The following is a 24,530-nucleotide window of genomic DNA, read 5'->3' on the forward strand; positions in this document are numbered from 1 at the left end:
AGTTCGGCATCTCCGTCCAGAGTTTTACTCCGGCATCATCAGCCCACAAAGGTGAGAGGACCCGGCTTTGTTTTATGTTAAAGTGCTGTTGCGTTCACTTTGCCTTCCATAGACAGATTGTTTACTTGATATTCATTTGGCTGTGCTCAGACACCACTGTCGGAGGCTTTGAGAAATGCTGTCGAGGTTTTTATAATTGTAATACTAGAATTTAAAACCATCCCAAAATAAGCAGTCGTGTGTATGTGGCCAAAGCAGTAACAGATGGACTCTTGAGCGCCACTGATGCATTAATCCCCAGGAAAAAAAATATCCAGGGGCTGTTGTATTTACAATATGGTAATGCTGCCAATCAAGTGTTACTGAAGCTGCATTTTTCTCCCTCTTGCTCCAGATAAGTCTCGCCTCGCACAAATAAAGGCAAGGCGAAAGTCCAGCATTGGTGTCCGGGGCTCTCCGGAGACAAATTCCCTGATCCGCTTCATGGCACAACAGAGGATGAAGACTCCACCGACTTTACAAACTCCAGAGGTGAGATCCTAATCAGGGTACAGTTTAGCAAATCTTGCGCCCCTATCACATGGTATTGGAGTGTGAGGCAGTGTTCAGATTCACGCATGTGCACTGTGATACAGAACCTGATCTGGCCAATTCACTCCATCAATTACAGATAAATTGAGATCAGATTAGCCCATTGGATCTGGCACCAAATTCACACATTAATAATGCATCAGTATATCAGTATGTGGCATCTTTGGGTTCCTGAAAACCGCTATATAAAAGAAGTGTATTATTATTCTAATTATTATATCCTGAGATATTGAGATTTCTAAAGCTTATTTACGTTAACAGTAACATAAACATTAAGCGTGGATCATGTACCGGCTTCCCCTTTGTCTGCAACACTTTGTGTCAACGGAGGCCCCTAAATAAATGTTGTAGAACTTATCAGCCTCCGTAAAACGATTACCATATCCTGAGGGCAGACAGGCTTGTGTGACTTGTCCAGCACATGTTGGCACACAATTGCTTTTGTAGAGTTAATAGTATCAGATACAGACCTGACAAACATCCCTGAGCTTCTGGCAAAGGCTCTTAAACAAGGCAATATTACGTACAGGTGATTGCTGTGGCACTGAACATCCAAGCTTGGCAGCCCACCATCTCCATGTAGAAAAATCACGGCATTAAAGCTAGTGATAGACCGATACATTGGCTGGTCGATATAATCTTATCTGCCGTCGTGGGCTTCTGCGTTTGCCGTTTTCCCCAGCATTATTCACAGACGGGTGTCAGCAGGCAGCTCCGTGTTGCTGGATGTGCTTTTTTAAGTTCAATAATTGTTCCTTTTTTTAAATTGAGACTCGTAACATTTGTGATGATAATTGTGTAATTTTTATTATGTAAATTGAGGGAGCAAAAGTAGTGTCTGCTCAAGAAAATCAGCAGTCCGTATCGGTCACCGGCTAAGGCTGATAAAAAAAAATATTGTCATCGGCCCTAAAAAATCCATATCGGTCGATCCCTAATTCAAGCACACATTCTGCCACATGTGTAGATCCTGTATGATAACTTTAAGTACACAACAAACTTCACAGCCATAGTCATATAACATGGTAAACGTCGTTAAGCATTGGGGATCTTTTTAATTGTATTTTAAAAAAGCTTTTGAGTGTTAAAGAAGTGGCAAACTCATTCCTGAATAACTCGGTCGGTGCGTATTTGTGTTTGTTACGCGGGAGACGGAGAGAAAACTGCTGAGATTCAATTTGCTGTCTTTTCTGCTTGTGCTGCCAAACTCTCCTCTCTGTCTGCGTTGGAGTTTCACACAAACACACACTCATGACAGAATATTCTGACACATGCGGCTTACCGTTAGATGATGCAAAGCTCTGTGTGTGAGATGTGCTGCCTCACAGTAATACCACTTCTGTAATTTCAAAGCCTATGACCTGTCAAACTGCATCACTGAGCAGATGTGTTTGTTTTCGCCGTGTCAACTCTCAGCTTGTCAGAAGTAGCCCCTTACTTCCCCGAGTGCCCTCCACGCTGAGGCAGAAGATGGCCTCCTTCCAGAGTCTGATGGATGTGGAAGAGAGTGAGGTCTGTGATCCGATGCCAAGGCAGGACAGCAACGCCGGAGGATGCATCAAGACAAGAGATTATCTGTCTGGTGAGGCTGTCTCATTGCCACAGGATTAATAGTTTCATTTCTCAACAAGGATCTATGCCAAAGGGATTTCTTTATGTGTGGAACTCTGTTCAACAGCAGTGGATTCATGCATAGCATAGTATAAGTCTGACTCTGGCAACATCTTATTGCAGACATGTCTTCTGAGCTTGGTCAGCTTCTTAAAAGGGCTAGTTTCAGAGCGGTTTGTTGCTGAAGTTGGACTTGATCTCATCTTCTGTGATCAAGTGTCTTTCAAGTGTTTTTATAGTATGTGATATTTTGTTTTTTATCTAACTGAGGTTTCCCAAAGTCCCATTTGTTTTCGTATGTTTATATAACGTGTCTTATCTATGGTTATTCCTCTCAGATGGGACCAGCCATCATGGAGGGAAGGAGAACCACCCACCGATGATGACACCCGTACCCAGCAAGAGGAGGCGCCTGGGCCCCCTAGCAGGCTGTGAGGTGGAGATTAGAGAGGCCAGCACTCCTATCCTCCACTTCAGTTTGAAGAAGGTGCGCTCACTCTGACCATGAACTTACTTGACTGCTTTCAATAATTGAACTAAAAGGTTTTCACTCTCTGTTCTCCCATTGAATCCCCCGATTATTTTTAACTCTTCTTTGAATGGTGGGATTCAGGGGCTACACAGTACGAGTATCCAAAAAGCGAAAAACAATTCTCAAGCAAACCCAGTTCACTCAAAGTGCTGGGTATAGAGGTTTATTTATTTATCGTAGCACTTTTTTGTCTTTGTTATTAGGTCGGAGGCTCCACTGGTTTTCTGTAAAGTGCAATGTCAAATTTTAGTTTTCTGTATCTTTTGAAGCACTGAACGGCAGTTTTGTTAAATTCTTGCTGTTGTGATGCTGTGCAGCAGAATTTAATAATGGGAATTACTTCCACAAAATCATTTCCAAAGGAGGAAGAAGACCCAGCGACGCAGGTTGTGACACAAGGAGCACTACCCCCCGGTGAGACTGTGGAAGAGGCCCAAGCTGTGCCCATATGCCCAACTCTTCAAGTTGATTTGGAGCTTCAACCCTGTTCCCCTGCGAAAAACCAACAGGTTAGCTCTTAATCCACAGTGCAACACACACACATGCACACAGAAGCTAGGAGTAAATCACAAGGTGTTTTTACACTGAACAGTATGACGGTTATTTGGCTGCCCTTTTTGCAGCTTAGTCAGCGAATTCACCCTAATGAGACGATTCAGACCCTACACATATTTGTGGCTCAATTTGCACGTAAATAGAGTCGTGTTGCACTGTAAACTGATACTAGATAGAAGGATACTACTGTTTTTGTTTTGTTGTTTTACAAAATAAAGGTTTTAATAAAGTGCCTTGGTTATTTAAAAAAAAAAACATGCCAGTACAGCAGTGGTATAGCAACAGCGTATAGTCTATCATATGATGAACAGTAAAAAAACAACGTTTCAGAATGAGTCAAGTGTTAAGTGTCATAATGTTGATCTCCACTGTACCGTATATTGTTTAGAGCACAGACCTCCACCAGGTCTGTGTCATTTGCGTTGTACTTAATAACATGTTAAGTAGCTATATAGCTCGGCAGCTTTTACAAAAAAATATTTTTATTTTGACTTTAAGTTTTAGTGTTTTTAATGAATTAATAAAAATAAATAAGTCATTGTAAGTTCCATGTTTTGCCATCTTATATTTTATTCCAGTACTTTTGGTGATGTTTTAGTTTTCCATTGTGGGATTGTTTCAGTATCGTTATCGAGATATTTTCGTACCAAAGTCGTAATTTTGGTAGCGTTGACATGGGAAGGGGTGTCGATGACGTGAACTGTTTTAAAAGCAGGAAACTGCTGATCACAGAAACGAGAGGTGGCAAAATATTGAGTTGTAATGAGCACCTGGAGAGCTTGTGAGATCTGTGAGGTGCTGAACATCATGGAAGAGAAAGTCCTGATTTATCAGATAGCAGGGCTAACTTCTTCTGACACCAATGTTGTACGGCACTGTGAGCCCAACTTTGTGCGTCACGTCACATCACATGTTTATGCCTATACCAGAAAGCCGTCTTTTTGGATAGGAGGAATATTATGCCTGAGTTTCACATAGACAGGATGTGAAATTACAGCCTTTGCCTGGACGCAAATGTGACACATTTACCACTTACCTTGATAATGCCTTTAGAGTAGACCGCAGAGTGACTTTACCATTTTTCACATGAAAAAAACACACCTAAGCATAATTTTTTAAACCGCCAAAGAATTCATATTTCTTATATAAAAATAACCAAGCACACAATTTTGTTTCTGTATGAAACATGCAATAGCCTTTACCAATCATATGCTTCAGAACTGCAGCGGCACAGCAGGTGTTAACAAGGCCAACCTAAAATGTGGTGATTGAAGTGCTCAAGTGTGTCGGGTCATGCAGGCCAAAAGAGAGAAAGCGCCATTTTTAGAAATGTTCCCGTGACATTTTGAGGTACTCTTTACTTTCTATGAGTTTGAGATCCTCTTTTCTACGGCTTCATTGGAGCTGTATTTGTTTTGTTAAGCCACTGCTGCTCCTTGAACTGCAATCCAACAGAAGGTAGGCTCATGTATTCTCTCTCAACAGGACAGTGTCTTTGAACTCCAAAGCCTTAACCGAACTCCACCTGATGATCCCGCAGCTGCTTCACCAGCCCAGCCTCCCTCCCCCTTCCACATCCCCTCTTTCCCTTCTCTGTTGGAGATGAAACACACAGGTAAACACGCGGTGCTCTTTGTGGCCATGCAAAAGTAACGTGTCTTTTATCTGGGTTCAGCACTGCCTTTGAGGCTTGGTATACAAAACTAAACTCGGTACAGTGTATCCAGGCTGCATGACAGGAGTGTCAAAGTGGTGTTATCTGAGAGGTTAGTTAATTAACAGCATTTCTGTTGAACACTGTGTGTTTTAGCTACAAGGGAATGTTAACGGTTCTCCGTGCAAGTGTTTGTATCAAATACACTAACAGGGAATGAATGTTCAACACCTGTGCAATATCTGTTTCCTGCACCTATCAGCACCATGCACTCACGAGGCCTGTACTTGGATTAGCAAATTCATTTGTCCCATTATTTACACCAGAGATGTGTGAGCGTTTGTTTTAGTTTAAATGTATAGGAGAAATATTTACTTGATGGTAAGTAAGTCGCCCTTATATATCAGATCGTTAAATTATTCATTCAGTATATTCTCATCTCATCATCTCATCTTCATCTGCTTATCCGGGGTCGGGTCGGGCAGGGTCTCTCTTCCTCTTTGTTGTTTGTCCATTGAGTCTTTGTGACCCATTCTTAGTCCGGCCCCTCGCCTGAGACCACTTTGCCATAGGAGACCCTACCAGGAGCACTAGGCTCCAGACAACACAGCCCTCAGGTTCACAGGGACACACAAACCTCTCCACCACGATACGGTGATGGTTCCCGGAGAGGATAGAGTATATTATAATCTTTGAATAGATGGATTACTGTTTCAGTTTCCTCTTTCTGCCTAACAATATCTTAAAACCGTATGTCTATGCAGATTAAACTTGCAAGGCACCCTGAACCATAAATATATCAGTTTGTTTTCATAAGAGGATTTGGAGTTTTATCAAATATTAATGAAACGCTAAGAGTTTAGAGCAAAATAGCTTTACTTTCTGCCTCTTCATACATTGTATAATTAGGGCAACGGGAGGTTTATTGGTGCATTCAAGGTTTTACTGTCTTTACAGGAGAGGATGACCCCATTGGGGCGTCGACGGTTCAGACAAGAAAAAAGAGGGTGCGCTTTGGTGGTCCGCTCTCTCCTGAGTTTTTTGATAAGAACCTGCCCCCCAGCACACCGTTACAGAAGGGGGGCACGCCAGCGCGGGCACCCACACCGGCTGGGAGCTTCCAGCCGCGCTCAGTGCTGAAGACACCGCAGAGGAGTGAAACGCCACAAGCTCAGCCGGATCTCAGCAGCCCCACTGAGTTTGGCGCCTCACCGACACTTGTGATGCCTCACAACCGCAGAATGCAGTCGGTGGGAGAGGACAGCGAAGAGAACGATGCAAAGGTAAACAAGATGCCAGGATTGATTCAGGAATTGTTCCTGTGATGCCAGTATGGCGTTTACACCGTCTGTACATGTCTTTAAATAATAGTCATGCTCGGATACAAACATCTCTGGCTCTTTTTATTTTATGTTTCAGTCAAAAATGGCTTTACAATAAAAAACACAAAGAGAATAAAATAAACTAAAAGCCTAAAATACATCAAGGACAAAATCAATACCATCGCAAGAAATAAAAAACCAGTAAAACAAGCAGGCAACTCTGATAAGATCAGGAAATGCTTCTGATGAAACTCATGTAACGCTGTTTACAGATTTTAGTTTTCCCAAGGGTCTGTTGTTGTTGTTTCTCTTACTATACTTGAAACTATTAACTGGATAACATTATGAAGAGGTAACATGTACGAGTTGTGTTGTTTAATAAGTGTATAGTATTTACAAGAGCCAGGATATGCCCCACTGTCTTGTCTCAATTGTGCAAATGAAGGTCAGCATTCAACAGCCTTCTTCTTCTTTGTTTTGTTGTCCTAGATTGTTTTCCCTTCCATGGAGGAGATTGACTCAATGTTGACGACAGACACAGGTTTATTATTACATTGTATTTATCTCTTATTGTCTGTATGTCATAATGTTTGTATGATAACAGCTCTGTTACATTTTCAGAATGCCTTTCAGACGCCCAGCCGTTGAATTTAAACACTGCTTTCTATGAGGAGTCTCTTTCTCTGACAGGTGAACTGCCATCATACTTCTCAATTTTTTTCTTTTCATCGTCACCTGACTTTACGTCTTTATCTCCCTGTTCTCCACCTTCTCCCATCTCCTGACACATTCAAGAGTGTCAAGCTTTAAGGCCTAACAGAAAAGACATTTAAAGACATTAGTTGGTTGTGTGTAGCTCAAACAGCTCAGGCTTCTGTTAAGAAAGCAGGCTAATTGTGAGTCTACAAGTGTAGAGAATCTCAAGGATGTGTTAAAACCACTCATTGCGAGTATGAAAGATAGTACAGCACCTTTTTTATATGAGTTCAGCTGTATCAAAGTCCTGTGAAATGTTTGTCTAGCCCTTGTTGTTTATCATTATGCTAACCCACATTCAATATTAATATCGCCTACAACTAACTAAGCCATTTCAACATAATGCTGTCGATTTTCCCAGAGTCGGAGACAAAAGTCAGCACGTCCTGCCAGATGGATGCCCTGGATGAGCCTACGTTCTTGCCAGAGGAGGAGAAGCAACAAGAAGCAGGTGTAGAAGCGCCAGCCAAGTCTGGAAACCGGAGGAAAAAGGTCTGCCATCATTGTAGCTTTACGTTTTTTGTCTACTCTCTTGGATAGATTGTGGGTTCGCCAGATATATTTTTAGACAAACACTTGGCTTCACATTGTTTCACAGTCTGTTGACCTCACCATGTTATTACTATCCTCTATAGATTCCCCTAAATGTGGAAATGTCATGTCATAGACTGAAAACATCTAAATCTCCTCCACAGCAGCCAGGCCCGGAGCATGCATCTACCAGTGAGGCTCCAGCTCGCTCCAGCGTTCGAAAGAGAAAGGTCTGCTATAAGCGCAAACTGCTTGATCTCACTTGTCGAAATCTCGCTCTACCAGATAACTTTGTTTTAAATAATTAAGGGGTCATAACATGCTCCCATCTAATCTACTGTTTAATTCCACCGGATCTGAATAAATCACATCCGAGGATATCCACTTAAAGTGTGTGAGAGAGTGGAAGAGAGACGGTCTATATATTGTATCCTCATGCCAAGTGTGTGGTCCCCCAGCAACCAGAGGAGGGCGAACCTGTGAAGAGGTCGACACGCTCTGCTGCCAAGTCGGCCTCTGGGAAGATGAAGGTGAGTTGGCTGAGTCCGCTCCTTTGATTTCTCTTTACACCTCTCCACTGAGGGTTCTGCAGTCGTGTCTTTTGTGGGAGGCACTCATGGAACTGATAGCTACACTGCTATCTAACTCCAACTGAGTCGAACACACACATGAGCCCTGTCTCTGGGCGTAAAGGTGTTTTTCCTGCATGACCCCATGATGTGCAACATTAGACAGCTAGTTACCAGCGTTAGAGATTGGTTTTTAATATTTTTATTGTGAAGCAGCACAAATACATCCATCTTTGGTTTATGCAATGCTTCATTATTTTGTAATATAAGAAACAAAGGTGTCCTACAAATAAGTAAATAGATGGGAGAAAAATATACAAAAATAATTAAATAAATACATTTATTCAGATGAAATAAATATATAATAACTCCCTTCCTTACCCACCACGTCCCGCCCGCCCAGTTCTACTCAGATTGTCCTACATCCTGTTTCAAGAAGGAAATAATTGGTTGCCACATCCTTTCAAAGTCTTCCAACCCACCACTAAGAGAGAAACCAATCCTTTCAAGGTGTAATTTATCAGTCAGTGCCGTTGACCATGCTTTGAAAGTAGGTGTCTCTGTTTTTTCCAATGGAGCAGAACAAGTTTTTTCCCACAGAGGAGACCATGGGATAGAAGGCAGCGCTGCATATTCTGTAGGTTCCCAGTGCTCCCTCATGTCCCTAGTAAAGCACAGAGTGGACCTGGTTGTGATGTAGTCTAAAAAACCTTTGATAAAAATGAAAACGCAGCTGTCCAGAAATGTTCTAGTTTGATGCAAAGTGTGTAAAATGGTAGATTTGCCTCCGCTTGCTTACATTTCCCACAGAAAGGGTGATATTTCTGGGAATATTCTATGTAATTTTACATTTGAGTAATGCGGCCTATGCATAATTTTAAACTGGATCAAGCAGTGTCTAGCATTCAGGGAGCAAGTGTTGATATATCCTCCGCTATCTCCATACCCAATTATTTTCCCAGCCTTCCTTTTATGTATTCTGTGTTCACCTCACCAGCATTAGAGATCGGTACAAGCATGATGCATCACTTGGCGCTGATGTGATTTATACCTAATGTATCAAGGTTTGGTACAGGAAGTCATTTTTCAATACCAGGTAGACCATCAGTTGTAGTGATTATTTACCAGGACGCTGTATGTGAGATCAGTGTTCATTCTAATAAAGGAGCATGTCAACCTCTTCTGCGGCGCGGCTCATTAAAATTATGCAATAATTTATAGAAATCCGTGAAGCTTCGGCACGGAGTAATAAGACAAGGCTTTGGATACACACGCATTACATCCATTGTTTTCAGAGTAAATGGGTTCCTATTTGTCAAAGTATCTAAATCACTTTCAGTTCTGACGTCTCCATCTCCAGGATGTTGGCAGAGCTGAGATTTCATTAAAGCGGTGTATAAATACTGTAAGATTCAGATGGGTTATTTTGTAATCGGAGGACGAACCAGAAAGGAATTAATACCCTCTCAAAAATTAGATAGTACATCTCAAAGCGCTTATTTTGACACATAATACTGTTAAGGAAGGGGAATAACACACAGTTGCCCCAATAAAGATGTCAAATCATTCCAGGTGCTGTTGAGAAGTATGATAAAATGTTTTTTTGTGTGTGTGATCATGTGTTCAAACCACATTTCTTTTACAATTAATTATTTGTCCAAACGTATCTATTTGTTTTTTAATTAATCCAGTAACCTCCAGCCCTTGACATAGTACCTAAACAATTGGTCACCAAAAAATATGTATGTACTTGGTGATGCCAAAATTCAGTTGGTATTGCCATGTCAGTACAAGCTCTTCTAAAAATGCAGACTGTCTCTCCGCAGAGGAACATCACAGCAACACGGCGGTGGAACAGGGACGTGGACCGCACTCTGTACGGCTCTCGGGCATACGCCTCCAAGGACCCCACCCTGAGTCCCATCACTGAGAGTTTGTCCATCATCAGCCAGTTTCCAGCAGCACAGCAGACTTCTTCTATGAGCTGCACAGGTAAAACACGAAGGCAATCACTTTAACTCAAACTAACAATTGTTAATTATGGGTTTAGCCTCTATGCAGTTGGGTAGGAGGAAAATAGTTAGATCTTTATACATACATATACATTTTTCCGTAAAGTAAGGCCTTTCAAACTCTGGTTGTAAGGCACTAAATTTCCTTTTTATTCAGAAAAGTCGTGGAGAGCAGCAGTGATCTGTCGAAATCAATTCCCCTGTTTCCTTTTTGTCCTCATATCTCCCCACAGCCCCAAATCCTGAGACCCACTTGAACTCTCAGACCGCTAACAACCCTGAAGCGATCGGTCTCCTTACTGTGACACATGCCTTGGGAGATTCTTCAGAAAATTCTTCCACGCCTCCCAACTCCAGTGGAGAAAGCACCAGCCGAAAGGTTAGGAGGTCGTGTGGGCAGAGGGTCGGAGGCAGAGGACTGAGGAAAAGGAAGGTCAGTGTTGCCGATGGTTTCCTGCTCAGTGAGGAGACTCAGACCGAAGGAAAGACAGAGGAGCCCTGTGAGCACCAATCCACTACAAACCTTGAGGCATCAAGGGAAACCCCAGTGAACCACACTGTAGCTGAGCGAGAAGTCACCACTGAACATAATATCCAGACATCTGCTGACACACACTGCACAGACTTGGTTGGAAAATTAGAGTATAGCTGTCTGGATGCACCCACCTCAGACTGCCTACTTTCGGGTGAAGAATCCAACAACACTCTGAGTGTGTCAGCTGAGCCGGCACAGAGAGAAGCTATAAACAGCTCAGTGCTGCAGGAGCGGGGGAACCAGGAAGAGGGGCATCAAACGAGCCATGACGTGAAGGAGAAGGGACACGGAGACCAAGCAGCTAGCCAGAAGGAAAACAACATCAAGTTAGGCTCTGATAGTCAGGAAATGGGGGGAGCACCAGATTTGGACCTGGCCCCCTGGCAAGCTGACTTTAATTTTGAGGATGTGTTCAAACCTGTTGCCACTAGAGGGCAGCGCTCAGTGCGCCGCAGCCTGAGGAACCAGCGCATTGCAGAGCAAAGCGGCAACAGTGCAGGTCTCGCCTGGCAGCTCTGGACCTCCCCCGAGTACAGTAAAGACTCCCGCAGGAGGACGCGCGGCAAACGACTCAGCGCCGCTCCACCCGTCCAACCTTCACTCCCCGAGGAGACAAAAGATGACGCCTCATGAGACTTTAAATTTATTACATGAATAGAGGTAGAGGGGGATGATGAAATCACTCATCACACCTTCGTACATGCCTACCCTGTTTTCTTTTTATTAAAAGGAATTTTTTTTTTTGCTCCAAAAAACAGGCTTATTTTTTTATATTGGTTAAAACATTGAGCCCCTTTTGTTTCCTGTGAATTATTAGAGCTGACCAGTCATTTGTAGCCAGTTTCCCCCCTCGCTAACCCAGCCAGTCAATACACTGTGAGCCCAATCATCTGTGCCGACCACCTCCCAATCAATATCCAACCACTCAGCTGGTAATCACAGTGCATCTTCAGACGCACTCCAAAGTCATTGGATTGAGCGTATCCAAGTCAATATCTACTCATTGTGGATAGATGAAGATGGCTCTACTGCGTTTACCATCTGTCATGCAAGGCTGGGCAGGAGGAGGGGGCGATAATAATGATACAATAAAGGGAGGAGAAAATGTGCATTACACAGAAATCAAATTAATTGGTGTTTTTATCTGTGGTTGCTGTTTTTCCCAGTGATCCCAACTGTGGGCAACCGTTCTAGAGGAGGACCCTGAGTGCATTTGATTTTAACTGATATGTCAGTACCTAGTCAATAATTAATAGTCATTCATTCATCTTCAAACGCTTGTCCCTGTCGTGGGGGCTGGAGCCGATCCCAGCTGACATCGGGCGTGAGGCGGGGTCCACCCTGGACAGGACGCCAGTCTATCACAGGACACATAGACAGTCATATTGAATTTGTCTTAAATAATGCATCAAATCAGCTTTAAAGATTTTGTCTTCTCCAATGTGAAAATGTTCTTTGCTGGACTGATTCTGATTAAACGCTTTGTTTGCAAGTGAAGGCACCTCGTCGGATCGAACTGTGTTCATTTAAACGAGTGATTTAGACCAATTTAAAGGAACGGAGCCAGATAATAAAACAGCCACCATCTCCCAAAATGTGATGATCCGGCTGTGAGGTCAGTTCAATTCAAGTACAGCAGCTTTTCCTTTCGCATAAACCGCGTCGTTACGTTAATTACCGTCCTGATCTACATTTTGATCACAGTCAAACGTCTGCAAGTAAATTGACCTCTAACCACAGATTCCACCAGTCACAGATTCAAATTAGCTCTTCTTTACCGGCTCCTTCCATCTGTCAGAGGGAACGGAGAGAGCGGTAACAAATTGAGTTTCAAATTCAGTTCACATAGGAAAATTGGCTCCCAGAATGATGCATGGCTGTAATCTATCCATCACTGGGTAATTGACTCGCTCCTTCTACATCAAGTCAGAGTCACTTGGCTGAAGGACACCAGAGGTTTCTGGCGCTCAGCGTGTGCCAAGGTCTCTTCTGTATTCCCGCTGGAAGACTGATGGGCAGGGTCCCTGTCACGGATGTAGTTTTGGGTCGACGCCGTGGGGCTGCGGTGCCATCTGGTGGTGGTCCCGAGGAATTGCAGTCTCCAGTTATTCATCTGTCAACTTCATCAACTGAGGAGATGAAAGAAGCAAACGGGAACTGATATTTTCCTCAGGGGAGGAAATAATTTAGTAAATGCACTTTAATTTTTGACAAAGGGGCCTTTGTTTGGTGCTACTGCTGAACACTTAAGGCTTGTCTGTTTCCTGTTTGTTCATTTTCTTCTTCTTCGTAGCATCATGTGCCCATGTTGTGTAGTTCCCCGTCTGATTTTGAAACGTGTAACTGGGAGTGTCTTTGTGAGTAGGCTGTTTTATTGTGCGAGTGTACAGCCAAACTGTTCCACCTCTAACCCAGTGGGTGTGTTTTTGGTGTCGGCGAGCGGGAGAGTGTGTGTGTGTGTGTGTGTGTGTGTGAGGGGTGTGAAGCCCAAGCCCCTGGCCCTGGCAGACGGGCATAGTGAAGACGGCTTAACACAGGAACAATGGGGTCTTTTGACCAAACCGACGCCCCCAAGACATGTGGCCTCCAATCACCGTGGCAACCCCCCATGGGACAGGGAGCGGGCTGACAGCTGGAGAGGAGGACTTACAAAAATGGAGTCCATTTCTTTCCACTGAAGCTCCCTTGCTCTATATATTTCCCCTCTTCTCCCTGTCGTCCTCTGCTCGGGGCCCTTATGAATGTGGGTTACAGCTTCATGTGATTGACCTTATGGGCTCGACTGGCCACCGACAGCCCATCCAATTCCTCCACGCACAAAAAAGAGCTGAAGAGACGACAGTAAATCAAGGCTTTATGGGCTCTTGTTGCTGTCGGTAATAAGAGAGCATTGATCTTATTGACAAATACGGGGTTGAGACCAGATTTGACACTCCCTGTACACTTGATTTTTATGCCTCATTTTAAAACAGATGAGCACTTTCTGCACAGACACAAAGCCATAATCAGTCATTTGTACAAGCACATATAGAGACTTTCATCTTTCAATTAGTTAATTAGTGGCTGAATGGTATTAAGTTGTCCCGCCGCCTCAGACCTTTCTGTGCTCGGTGCTGCGAGCCCTCTATTATTGATGCTCCGGGGCGCTCTCTGTGAGCCTTGCACAGCTCTCCTATGGAGCTGAAGACAGCAGGACGAGGGCAACAAACAAAAGCAGCGCGACAACAAGAGACCCTCTAGCTACTCGGTTTGTCCCAGTGTGTCTGTGTTACACCCATAGAGTGCAGGTTGACTCAATGGGGTGACATATTTTGGAAGAAAGGATTCATTCTGCAAGAATAAATGACTAAATCGATCCGTCTTCAGTGGCAGTTTTACTCATATTTCAACGGCCAACTGAAGAAGGCAGTGCAGACCAACAGCTTACGTACAGTAAATAGCCTATCAACAGATGATCGCATGCATTTATCATCAAATTAGAAGTAAATTAAATTGGGGGGAATCTGTAAATATGAAAATTAAATGTATGCAGTGTGTAGAATAATGAACAAATACACAGATATACTATATTTTATATGGAGTAACAGTCGGGCAGATGCTTATAAACAGACTCTACCACATCTGCATGTTGCAGTTGTGTGACTCAGACCCGCTTCAGACCGCTGCTTCCACATGCAGCACTCTGAAAACAAAGTGTGAAATGGGTTTTTAGTGTTTGATGTTAAAAATGCAAAAGTCCTCTGTGGAGGGAATGAGACGTTTATCATGAAGAGTACAGCAGGCACATTCACACTATCGCTATGCTTCTGCTGTACTGAGCTATTTGGGCCATTTATCATTTTGCATTGGTAAAGTTCTACTTTTTGTTTTTAAACTGGGTGTCATTTGTTATTGTAAGTGACTCACTGCTTAGTTTTCTAGCACAGCACATATCTAATTACCATGCTTTAGTTTTCAGCTAATTGAACAATCCAGATTGCCAGAACAGTTGAGTTTTTAGTAGTAGAGGTACATTAATGAACTTACATTGTTTAGATGTACACGGCTTGTGTATGTAATGGTTCTTTTTTTATGGTTTGTTCATTCTTGTCGTGTTTTGCGTCCCTTGTCTCTATCCCTGAATCGTCAGACCACATATCTTCAGGTAAAATATGATCTGCCTCACTTTAACCTGCAGTTAGTGCAATACCTTTAATTTCCGTCACATTGAAGGAGAATTTCACCAATTTTACATCTGTCAAAAAAGTAATTTAAAGCCTTTACAGGAAACTGTGTGAAGAAAAAAAATGGCTCAAGTGTCGTTCACGCGTCACATGAAAATGCATCTTGTCAGACTCCAAGTATTGCGTTTGTGTTCTTGTCTGCCAGCCAATGAGCATCCCGTGAGGAGCTTCATGCGTACAGGCGACATTAGAGGCGACCACTCATGCAAAACAATAATGGAGGTTGTTAGAGGTTAGCTTTGTTGCTGCATAGCATCAGTTTTGGAAAGTCTTAGAACTGGAGAGTCCATCATCCATCTTCAACTGCTTGTCCCTATTGGGGTCCCGGGGAGGCTGGAGCCGATCCCGGCTGACATCGGGCGTGAGGCGGGGTACACCCTGGACAGGAACCCAGTCTATCACAGGGCACATAGAGACAAACAGAGACAGACAACCATTCACACCTACGGGCAATTTAGAGTCATCAGCCAGCCGAACACCTGCATGTCTTTGGACTGTGGGAGGAAACTGGAGAACCCGGAGAAAACCCACGCAGACACGGGGAGAACATGCAAACTCCACACAGAAGGGATTCAAACCCTGTTGTTGTGAGGCGACAGTGCTAACCACCACATCACCGTGCCACCCTGGAACTATAGAGTGTTTCTTAATTTAGAGAAGGGAACGGCCCTGAAGGCTTTTCTCAATGGAAAAGACATTTTCTAGCTGCTCCTGAATGACTTCGGGGAGAGTTTGAAGCCATATGGCTTATCCAATCACCTGCCGGCTGTGTTTCGCAGGTGCCCGCCCTTTCCCAATCAGTTTCCAACGACAACTTCTCGAGACAGGTTAAGAAGTTTGAAAGTGAAAACAAAATCTGGTGGTGGTGTGGACAAAATGTGAGCGTAGCAGACCTCCGCATGCTCCTCACCTCCATTGTGGGCTAGCTGCTCGAGGCTACATTAGCTGCTACTACTACTAGCATAACACACTTAAAACTCCATCTGAGTCGTCAATGGTCAAGGGAGACGAAAGCAGAGGCCTATAATAATAAAAAAAAAAGTAGATACCTCTGTTTCTGCAGCATCTATCCTTTAAAGTCATAACTTTTAAGGTCATGCAGGTGAATAACTATTCTCTGACAAAAGCAAACTACAGTATACGGTTGCAGAAGAGTCTCCCTGACATCCCAACAGAGGCCCATGGAAAGAACGAGTTGAGAATCCCTGGTGTACACTGATGTTTCACATTGAGCCTGAAAAAGTTCAGCGCTCCTTAATGTCACAGATTCTCCAAATCTCTGAAGATTTACTGGAGGGATGAACACTTTTCTTCATGTTCCCTGGTGTGTAAGCAGCATCTTCAGGTTAGCTCACGTGTGAATGCACGGGCTGTTAAGTGCTGTCATTGTCTCCTCCGTGAACACACGCGGGGGGGGAGTAACATCCTGTTTGTGTCGGGAAGAAACGGGATCTATGGTAAATAGGACTTTGACACAGGTGCTCACAACATTGCAGATGAAAGAGGCTCTACCAATTATCCTGACAACCACGGTCTCAATTATTTAGGATAATTATGCGCATATCAATGCAACCTAATCAACTAGTATTATATATGTGAGTAAATAAGACAGTTTAGCAGACACACACATCAATAGGTGCGTTACAGAAAACAAAAGACGCATTTACATCACATTTAGTGTATTTGAACACGGAACGTCTAAAAACACTGAAGGGCTGAGGGCAAACAGGACTCAGGAGTTTTAAGTGTGGTGTGTTACACAGGACACAAAGAGCCCACCAACATACCTGTGCAATCTCCAAAGTGTCCGGGCATGTCTTAACTCGATTCTGTCTTGACTGATCCAGTGTGGCAAAGTGGTGTCTGCTTTAACGGTAACTCTCCAGACGTGCTGAACGAATACACTGATATTGGATTCACGTCCAATGCCAGTGTTATAGCAAACATGGAGTTTATCAAAAAGGTTTGGTGGTATCTTAAAGAAGATGATTTTACTGGAAATCAATGAAAATCAACTTAATGGATGAAACCATGAATGTTTAATGAAATAACCTCTAATATCTCTCTGTTTACGAAAGAAAAACGTTTGACTGATGATGTGTAACTTTGTGTGTAACTTGTATTGCTAGGAAACCCCAGAATATCGACAAAAATGAATTGGACTATACCTTTGAACCAACACCCTAGTTTCAGACACCATTAAAGTTCTCATATTATGGTTCATATTTTTATTTTTATTCTTTCTACTTAAATATGTCAACATGCTTGCACGCATATATATATATCTACCGTATATCTATATATAGATATAGATATATGATGTAATGATGAAATGCGTCTTTTGTTTTCTGTAACGCACCTATTGATGTGTGTGTCTGCTAAACTGTCTTATTTACTCACATATATAATACTAGTTGATTAGGTTTCATTGATATGCGCATAATTTTAATAATAATTGAGACTGTGGTTGTCAGGATAATTGGTAGAGCCTCTTTCATCTGCAATGTTGTGAGCACCTGTGTCACAGAAGTCCTATTTACCATAGATCCCGTCTATATATAGATATATAGATATATTTTATCTCATCTCATCTTCAACCCCTTCTTATCCAGGGTCGGGTCGCGGGGGCAGCAGCTTTAGCAGGGGACCCCAAACTTCCCTTTCCTGGGCCACATTAACCAGCTCTAACTGGGGGATCCCGGGGCGTTCCCAGGCCAGTGTGGAGATCTAATCTCTCCACCTGGTCCTGGGTCTTCCCCGAGGCCTCCTCCCAGCTGGACGTGCCTGGAACACCTCCCTAGGGAGGCGCCCAGGGTTCATCCTTACTAGATGATCCTGAACCACCTCAACTGGCTCCTTTCAACGCAAAGGAGCAGCGGCTCTACTCCGAGTTCCTCACAGATGGCTGAACTTCTCACCCTAGATACCCAGTCTCCTCTGATTGGTCAGCATATCCAGGTCTTTCACATCTGCACTCTCAGAAGCTTTTGTGTTCATGTGTCTTCGCGGCTCCTCCTGCTTTTGACCTGGAAATCAATCTCAGTGCTCCATCTCAATGGATATCTCAATTACAAAAATGCCTCACGAGGAGGGAGGAGGCTCGTCAGAGTGTTTCTTCTGGCACCTGTGATGTAAAAGAGGCGGGACAGAGAGAGACAGAGAGAGAAAGTTGCAGTGGTCAAGCGAGCTAGAGAGGGAGCAAAGAGAGGGAACAGCACTGGCAAAAACGAATTGGTGAGTCAGAGAAAAAAACATTATGACACGAGGATGTGTCATTGTGTCGAAGGCCGGTTGCCTCGACTCCTCTCTCCTCGTGTCTCTTCTTTGCTTCCTACACTCGCACCTCCCATGGGAGGGATTTAGATGTTAGGAGAGGAGTTAAGGATGCACAAACTGGGAAATGGCATCCACCTAGAGCATGGGTAGGCAATTCCGGTCCTGGAAAGCCACTGTCCTGCATGTTTTAGGTCTCTCCCTACCCTAACACACATGAGTCTAACAATGATCAAACTGTGACGAGCATCAGCTGCTTGATAACGAGCACATCATTAGACTCAGGTGTGTTAGAGCAGAGAGAAACCTAAAACATGCAGGACAGTGGCCCTCCAGGACCGGAATTGCCTACTCCTGACCTAGAGTCTGTGCACCATCATTGCAGCAGGGGAATGACTGTAACAGCCCTGCAGTTGCACCTACTACCTATTTACAGTATAGTTGTGACATCACAACGGCACAGAAGTCCTGATTGCTCGTTTCAAGGCACAGTTTCTGAATATAGGATGTGTTCATTTCTCTGTGGATTGCACGTATTTATATACAACTGTAGCACCTTCACCTGCTTTACCATTAAACATGACATGGAAATCTCACTTATTAGAATATGGGACTTTTAAAAGGAGCAGCTATCTATGATTAAATGCCTCATGTTTACCGTTCCTTATTGTCTCTTAAAATAAGAAATAGTAGGTGATCACGATTAGCTGTGTAACTAGTGTACATGGCTCAATTATTACCTATTTAATGTCAGCAGAGACACGACGAAACTGCACAGAACATAACGGGGACGTTGAGATTCCTGCCTCGCTTCAAGAATGTCCTGCTGAGTTGAAATCAGGTCACTCTGAATTTCAAGTTTTCCCCGCATTCCTGAAACATGCATTCCCCCTGGGCGTGGATGTGACTTATCCTTTTGTGTGTGTGTGTGTCTGTGTGTGTATTGTGTAACTGTGGGGTGGATTGGTGACCTGTCCGGAGTGTTTCCCTCCCCTCTGGCTGTTGCATGCTGGGAAACGTTCCAGGCCCACTCCCTCCCTGTGTTTAGTAGATACAGGAATGGGGGGAAAAGAACAAACCACACTCTAGGCCTGAATCATAAATGCTTAATGGAATCAAAAACATGTCCATCTGAGACGTTTTAGTCCTGGGCGGAGGAATCAACTGAGCCAACACCATCCACATGGTGTCTCCAAAGAAAGGAGGCGGCCTGCTGTTGCAGTTGGAAGACTAGTAGTGTTGCTGTTTCTCTAAGACATCCCTGGAGGAAAGCTACGTCTTCCACTCCGCGTTGGACTGTGTGAGCTGAATGACGCTGCTACTCGTTCTGAAAAGGAGCCTCGGAGATTTCGCTTGAGGAGAGCATTAAACTCATGGTTTACTCATAAAGCAGAAAAGCCTCACACAGGGCACACGTTTCTTTCGTAAAGGATTAACTTAATAATTTAACGGGGCAGTATCAATAAAACATACTTGCAACGATTGCGCCTAATCTTTTTTTAGCCCTGCTCGCGGCTAAAAAGGGCAATGCCGCATCGTTTCAAAGCCAAATGAGATGTCGCTTAAAGTGAGAGTCCGGCGTAAAATCATCCCAGGGACTTTTTCAGCAAATACACTCGTCATATAAGCCATCGAGACAATTTTTTTCCGTGTGACAACTGTTAGCGGAGAAATCTGGGACAGGCGCTGACAGCCGAATGTGGCTAACACTGGTTAGCTTGGGGCAGCACCGTAAAGGCATTCAAACGATAAGAGTCCCTACACATTAACAGAAGCACCAATGGGCTCCTTCCTTTTGGATTGACTTTGCTAATTGTCTTGAATGGACTTTACTATGAGAGGAGCTGGTACAGGGGCCAGTAGGTAAGTCTTTCAAAACACCCTTTTAATAAACATAGGGTTCACTAACTACGTTGTTGCTGCTTTGGTTATTGTGTAGGGACTCTTATCATGCTACTGCAGAGGTTTGGTGTTATCATGAGCAGTGTTAGTGGTTAAAAAAGACGTTTTAATGCCTTCACCGTGCTGCCCCGAGCTAATCAGTGTTAGCTGCATTTGGCTGTTAGCCACTGTTAGCGACCCTCCGGTATTTCTCCGTTAACAGTTGTTACATGAAATAAATTGTCTCGATGGCCTATTTGATGAGTGTATTTGCTGACAAAAAGACCCTGGGATGATTTTACACTGGAACTTCACTTCAAAACCTTTCTTTCCCATTCTGACGCTTAGTTTGAACTTCAGCAGATTGTCTTGACCACGTCTACGTACCTAAATACACTGAGTTTCAGCCACATCATTGATCGTCTGATTAGATATTTGCCTTTATGAGCAGTTGAACAGGTGGTTTTTACTGAATGGTTCATATCATTATCGCAATCTTCAGACTATTAAATGAACCTACATTACCTGTATGGAATCCTTTGCATTCATTATGTTTCCTTTCATTTGAACCCCAGCCCAGTAGCTTTCTCCCAAGAGGTTATAGTGAAAAATACGTAGAAACTCGAACTATGAAGCTGCCATCAACAGACTTTAACACACAAACACACACGCACACATACACGCACACACACAAACACACACACACACACACACACACATACACACACACACACACACACACACACACTATGGCTAACATGTTTTTATAGGACAGAATCCTAGAAATGTTAAAATAAACGGTGCACAAACTGCCGTTAAAAGCAGTAATGCTTCATCAACCAAGTACAATGACGTTATTTTGTATTACTCACATCCATACACCTACTTTGGCAGCATCCAGGATTTTGCCATGAAAAGCCAGTCACGGTACAAGCATGACTGAGTAACTATTTGCACTTCACTCTGCGTGTTTTCTGTGTATCAGTCTACTCACTAAAGCCCTCCCAGAGCCGGAGATGACCTGATCAAGATCTGCTGTGGCTGGCTGGCTCTTCTGTGAGCAATGGGCCAGGCTGACATGTGTCAGCCGTGATAAATGAGCAGGTGTTTGGCTCTGTGTTAAGTAAATGGAGTCATTATTGATGACCTCAGAGCTCCCTGTGTGTTGCCAGTATCAGTGATGACTTCCAGACCCCCGCTGCAGTAAAAGGGGATGTTGTGACTCTGTGGGTCAGGGGAGGACTAACAGCCTCGGGGGCCAGGCGGGAGTGTCTGCCATGGTGGGGTTAAGTTGAGTTACTTGAACTGATGACCTCAAACAAGGAAGTTCACTGGCACTGCAGCTCTGCGGCTGACGGCCTCTGCCCACTCCTGTTCAATGCTCCTGTCTCATAAGAAGGTATATTAAAGCTTTTACATCGCTTTTATCTCAAATAACCAGTGATGTAGTGGTGAAAAAGATGAATGCAATACGTGCAGGGAAGCAATGGGTGGCATATCTTGAGGCATTGCTAAAAAGGCGAGTGTACATGCAATAAGAAAAATCATTTGAATGAGAGTAAAACTTTAAAATATATAACAAAACTGAGAACCTACCGCTCTGCTAGCAGTAAGGTATAAGCGGTGGAAGTTGTTAATCACTTTGCAGAGTTATTTTGTTCAGCCCAATTCAGAGTTGCATGCTAGAATCAGCATGCTAGCATTCTAACGATGACATTTAGGGATGTAAATGCAAAATCGGAAACTTATTTTAGTGTTAAAAATGCGATTGCATCGATATGCAGATCTATGGTTCAGTCAAAATGTATTATGAACCGGTCGATGGCAAGATTAGGAAGTTATGAACTGGTTGACTAAGCTTTGCTGCTTCTGCAAAGAATCTCCACTCTCATAAAAGGTTAACACTAGACTCGTATTTAGAGTATAACGTTAGAGTAGCATTGAGTGTTGCCATAGTTGCTTGTGAGGAAGAACAACATCTCATCTCATCTCATATCATCATCTACAACCTCTTATCCGGGGTCGGGTCGCGGGGGGCAGCAGCTCTAGCAGGGGACCCCAAACTTCCCTTTACCGGGCCACATTAACCAGCTCTAACTGGGGGATCCCGAGGCGTTCCCAGGCCAGTGTGGAGATCTAATCTCTACACCTGGTCCTGGGTCTTCCCCGAGGCCTCCTCCCGGCTGGAGGTGCCTGGAACATCTCCCTAGGCGCCCAGGGTTCATCCTTACTAGATGATCCTGAACCACCTCAACTGGCTCCGTGCAACGCAAAGGCGCAGCGGCTCTACTCCGAGTTCCTCACGGATGCTGAACTTCTCCCCCTGGAAGAACAAAAATTGGAACAAATGTGGATTCTCTAAGAAGGAAGGAAAACATGTGTAAGGTCCGCAGAGCAGCTATAGAGTACACGCAGCACGGCAAAGCTTAAAACTCACCACCAAAGATACAGATCCTAGATACCTTTTTCCTGACGCAACTGGGCGAGGTCCTAGGTAATCAAGGCATCCATACCCTGTTTTATTGCTCAGGACCTAACACCGCAGTGAGAGGCGTCCCGTCTTGTGAAATTCATGTTTTATTTTGAAAAGTAATCCTCTCGCTTCAGGTCACTTGTCTTTCCTCCTGTGTCACTGTGTTCCCTGATTACCTGACTGTGTCCACCTGTGTCACCCTCCCTCATGTGTATATAGTCCACGGCTTCCTCTGTCTTGCTGCCGGTGTATCTCGTCTAGTCGTGAACCCCCCCAGCCGTTACCACAGCCTTGTCAAGTCTCTAAGTATTGCCTCGCTTGTATTTCTGTTTCCTCGAACACGTCTGTAGAAGAGTGATTTTTTACTTCTAAAGTTTTTTGGTCAGCTTGAGAAACTAGTTTCATTTCATAGTGCCTTTGTTTTTCCTCCTCTGAGTATTTTTGAGTTGTGGTTTAATGAGCTCTGTGCAGAATAGTTTATGTGTGTAACCTTTTGTTTCTTCCGCCTCGTGCGTGACTTTCTTTGGTGAACTTTTCATAGATAATTAGTCAGATCGGTGTAACTTTGGCCTGTTGTCCTTTCCTCCCTCTGGAGCCATGTTCAGTGTATTTGTCTGGTGTTTTCTTGCCACGGTTGTTTTCTCTGTAATGTTTCTTGCCCGTGTAGACGAGTTTAGAGTTTAATAGCCTGTGGAGTTATCGCGCTGTCTGAATAGAGTGTTAGATATAAAGCCTGCGTTTATCGTACCCTGACTGCATTTGAGACCTTCTTTTGACGAGTCTTAACTCCTAAGACCTTACGGTTGAGTTGAAGTCACGTCTTTGGTGATGTGGTCAATACATTAGTATGTTTGTTCGTACAGTAGGCTAAGTATTGTTTTGTCTTCATGTGTCTAATGGACAAGTAATGAACACAATGACATGCTATTCTGAAATGACTTCCATTTTCTTCGCATGCAGCGTGCGCTGACCTTGCTTTTTTTACACTAAACCAAACACATGGCGGCGTAATGCTGGCATAGTGTGATTCTACATAGCCCGCTGGGATTCAGGAAGCAACTGAGGTGTAAAGTTTAAACACAGCATCTGCGTGCGGTGTGTGTAATGTACATGATGTAAGTGTTGAAATTCCACTGTGTATATTGGCGCGGGGTATTGGTGGGTGTGCAATTTCACTACTACTGGGGCGGCAGTAGCTCAGTGCATAGGTGACTTGGCTGGGAACCTGAGGGTTGCCGGTTTGAGTCCCTGTGTGGACCATAAATGGAGCGTGGACTGGTGGCTGGAGAGGTGTCATCTCCTGGGCACTGCAGAGGTGCTGTTGAGCAAGGCACCGAACCCCCAACTGCTCGGGCCGCCGGCCACTGGCAACCCCCTCGCTCTGACATCTCTCCATTAATTGCATGTATAGAGGTCCTGTTTGTGCATGTGTGTGTATTTCAGGCCTGTGTGTGTGTCCAATGAAAAAAAAATAGAGTGAAAATTTAATTTCCCCACTGCAGGACAATTAAAGGAATTCTTCTTCTTCTATGCAAAATGTCCATACGTCTTAGTTGTGACACAAACTACATATGGCAAACAAGCATCAGTATGAATCAAAATCAATTATATATCCCCGTTAAGATTCATGTCAGCCAATAACGAGATTAAAATATAACCCACATATAAAAAGGCTAAAAAGCAACTTGCCACAGGTTCAACCTCCGCTCCATCCACCCCTGCAGATGCCTGTTTGCCTGATGTTCACGTGGAAAACCTGGATGGATGAGACGTGATATTATCATCCCTCTCAGCAGCCGTTTCTGTCGTCTTTCGCTATGAAAAAGACACAGCAAGCCCTCTGTCACTGTCACCTGGGCTAGATAATCTTATCCCAAAGGACTGTAGGTATTTATCACCTGGGGTGTGATACTGCATGTATGTGAGCATGTCACTTTGTTGCACGTCTCTCCGAATAATCTGTGATTTTAATTTACATCACTATGATTACATAACGCGCTCCATCTGTTGCC

At 43.8% G+C, this 24,530-nt stretch overlaps 1 protein-coding gene across 1 annotated transcript in view; it reads left to right on the plus strand.

The window, feature by feature from the left end:
• Positions 1-11,301, plus strand: part of cdca2 (cell division cycle associated 2) — a gene marked incomplete at both ends in the record, with an annotated part of 22,519 nt that extends 11,218 nt beyond the window's left edge. Inside the window, 12 exons of the mRNA XM_083912807.1 lie at positions 1-51; positions 395-531; positions 2,008-2,173; positions 2,541-2,689; positions 4,775-4,904; positions 5,901-6,226; positions 6,755-6,806; positions 7,383-7,513; positions 7,717-7,782; positions 8,011-8,082; positions 9,948-10,113; positions 10,367-11,301. The exon at positions 1-51 is cut by the window's left edge and continues 136 nt beyond it. Coding sequence (XP_083768933.1) covers positions 1-51; positions 395-531; positions 2,008-2,173; positions 2,541-2,689; positions 4,775-4,904; positions 5,901-6,226; positions 6,755-6,806; positions 7,383-7,513; positions 7,717-7,782; positions 8,011-8,082; positions 9,948-10,113; positions 10,367-11,301 — 2,381 coding nt within the window. The remainder of the gene's footprint in view (positions 52-394; positions 532-2,007; positions 2,174-2,540; positions 2,690-4,774; positions 4,905-5,900; positions 6,227-6,754; positions 6,807-7,382; positions 7,514-7,716; positions 7,783-8,010; positions 8,083-9,947; positions 10,114-10,366) is intronic.
• Positions 11,302-24,530: the final 13,229 nt, after the last annotated feature.

Source organism: Echiichthys vipera (assembly GCF_963691815.1).
Source record: "Echiichthys vipera genome assembly, chromosome: 4".
NCBI classification, from domain to species: domain Eukaryota; kingdom Metazoa; phylum Chordata; class Actinopteri; order Perciformes; family Trachinidae; genus Echiichthys; species Echiichthys vipera.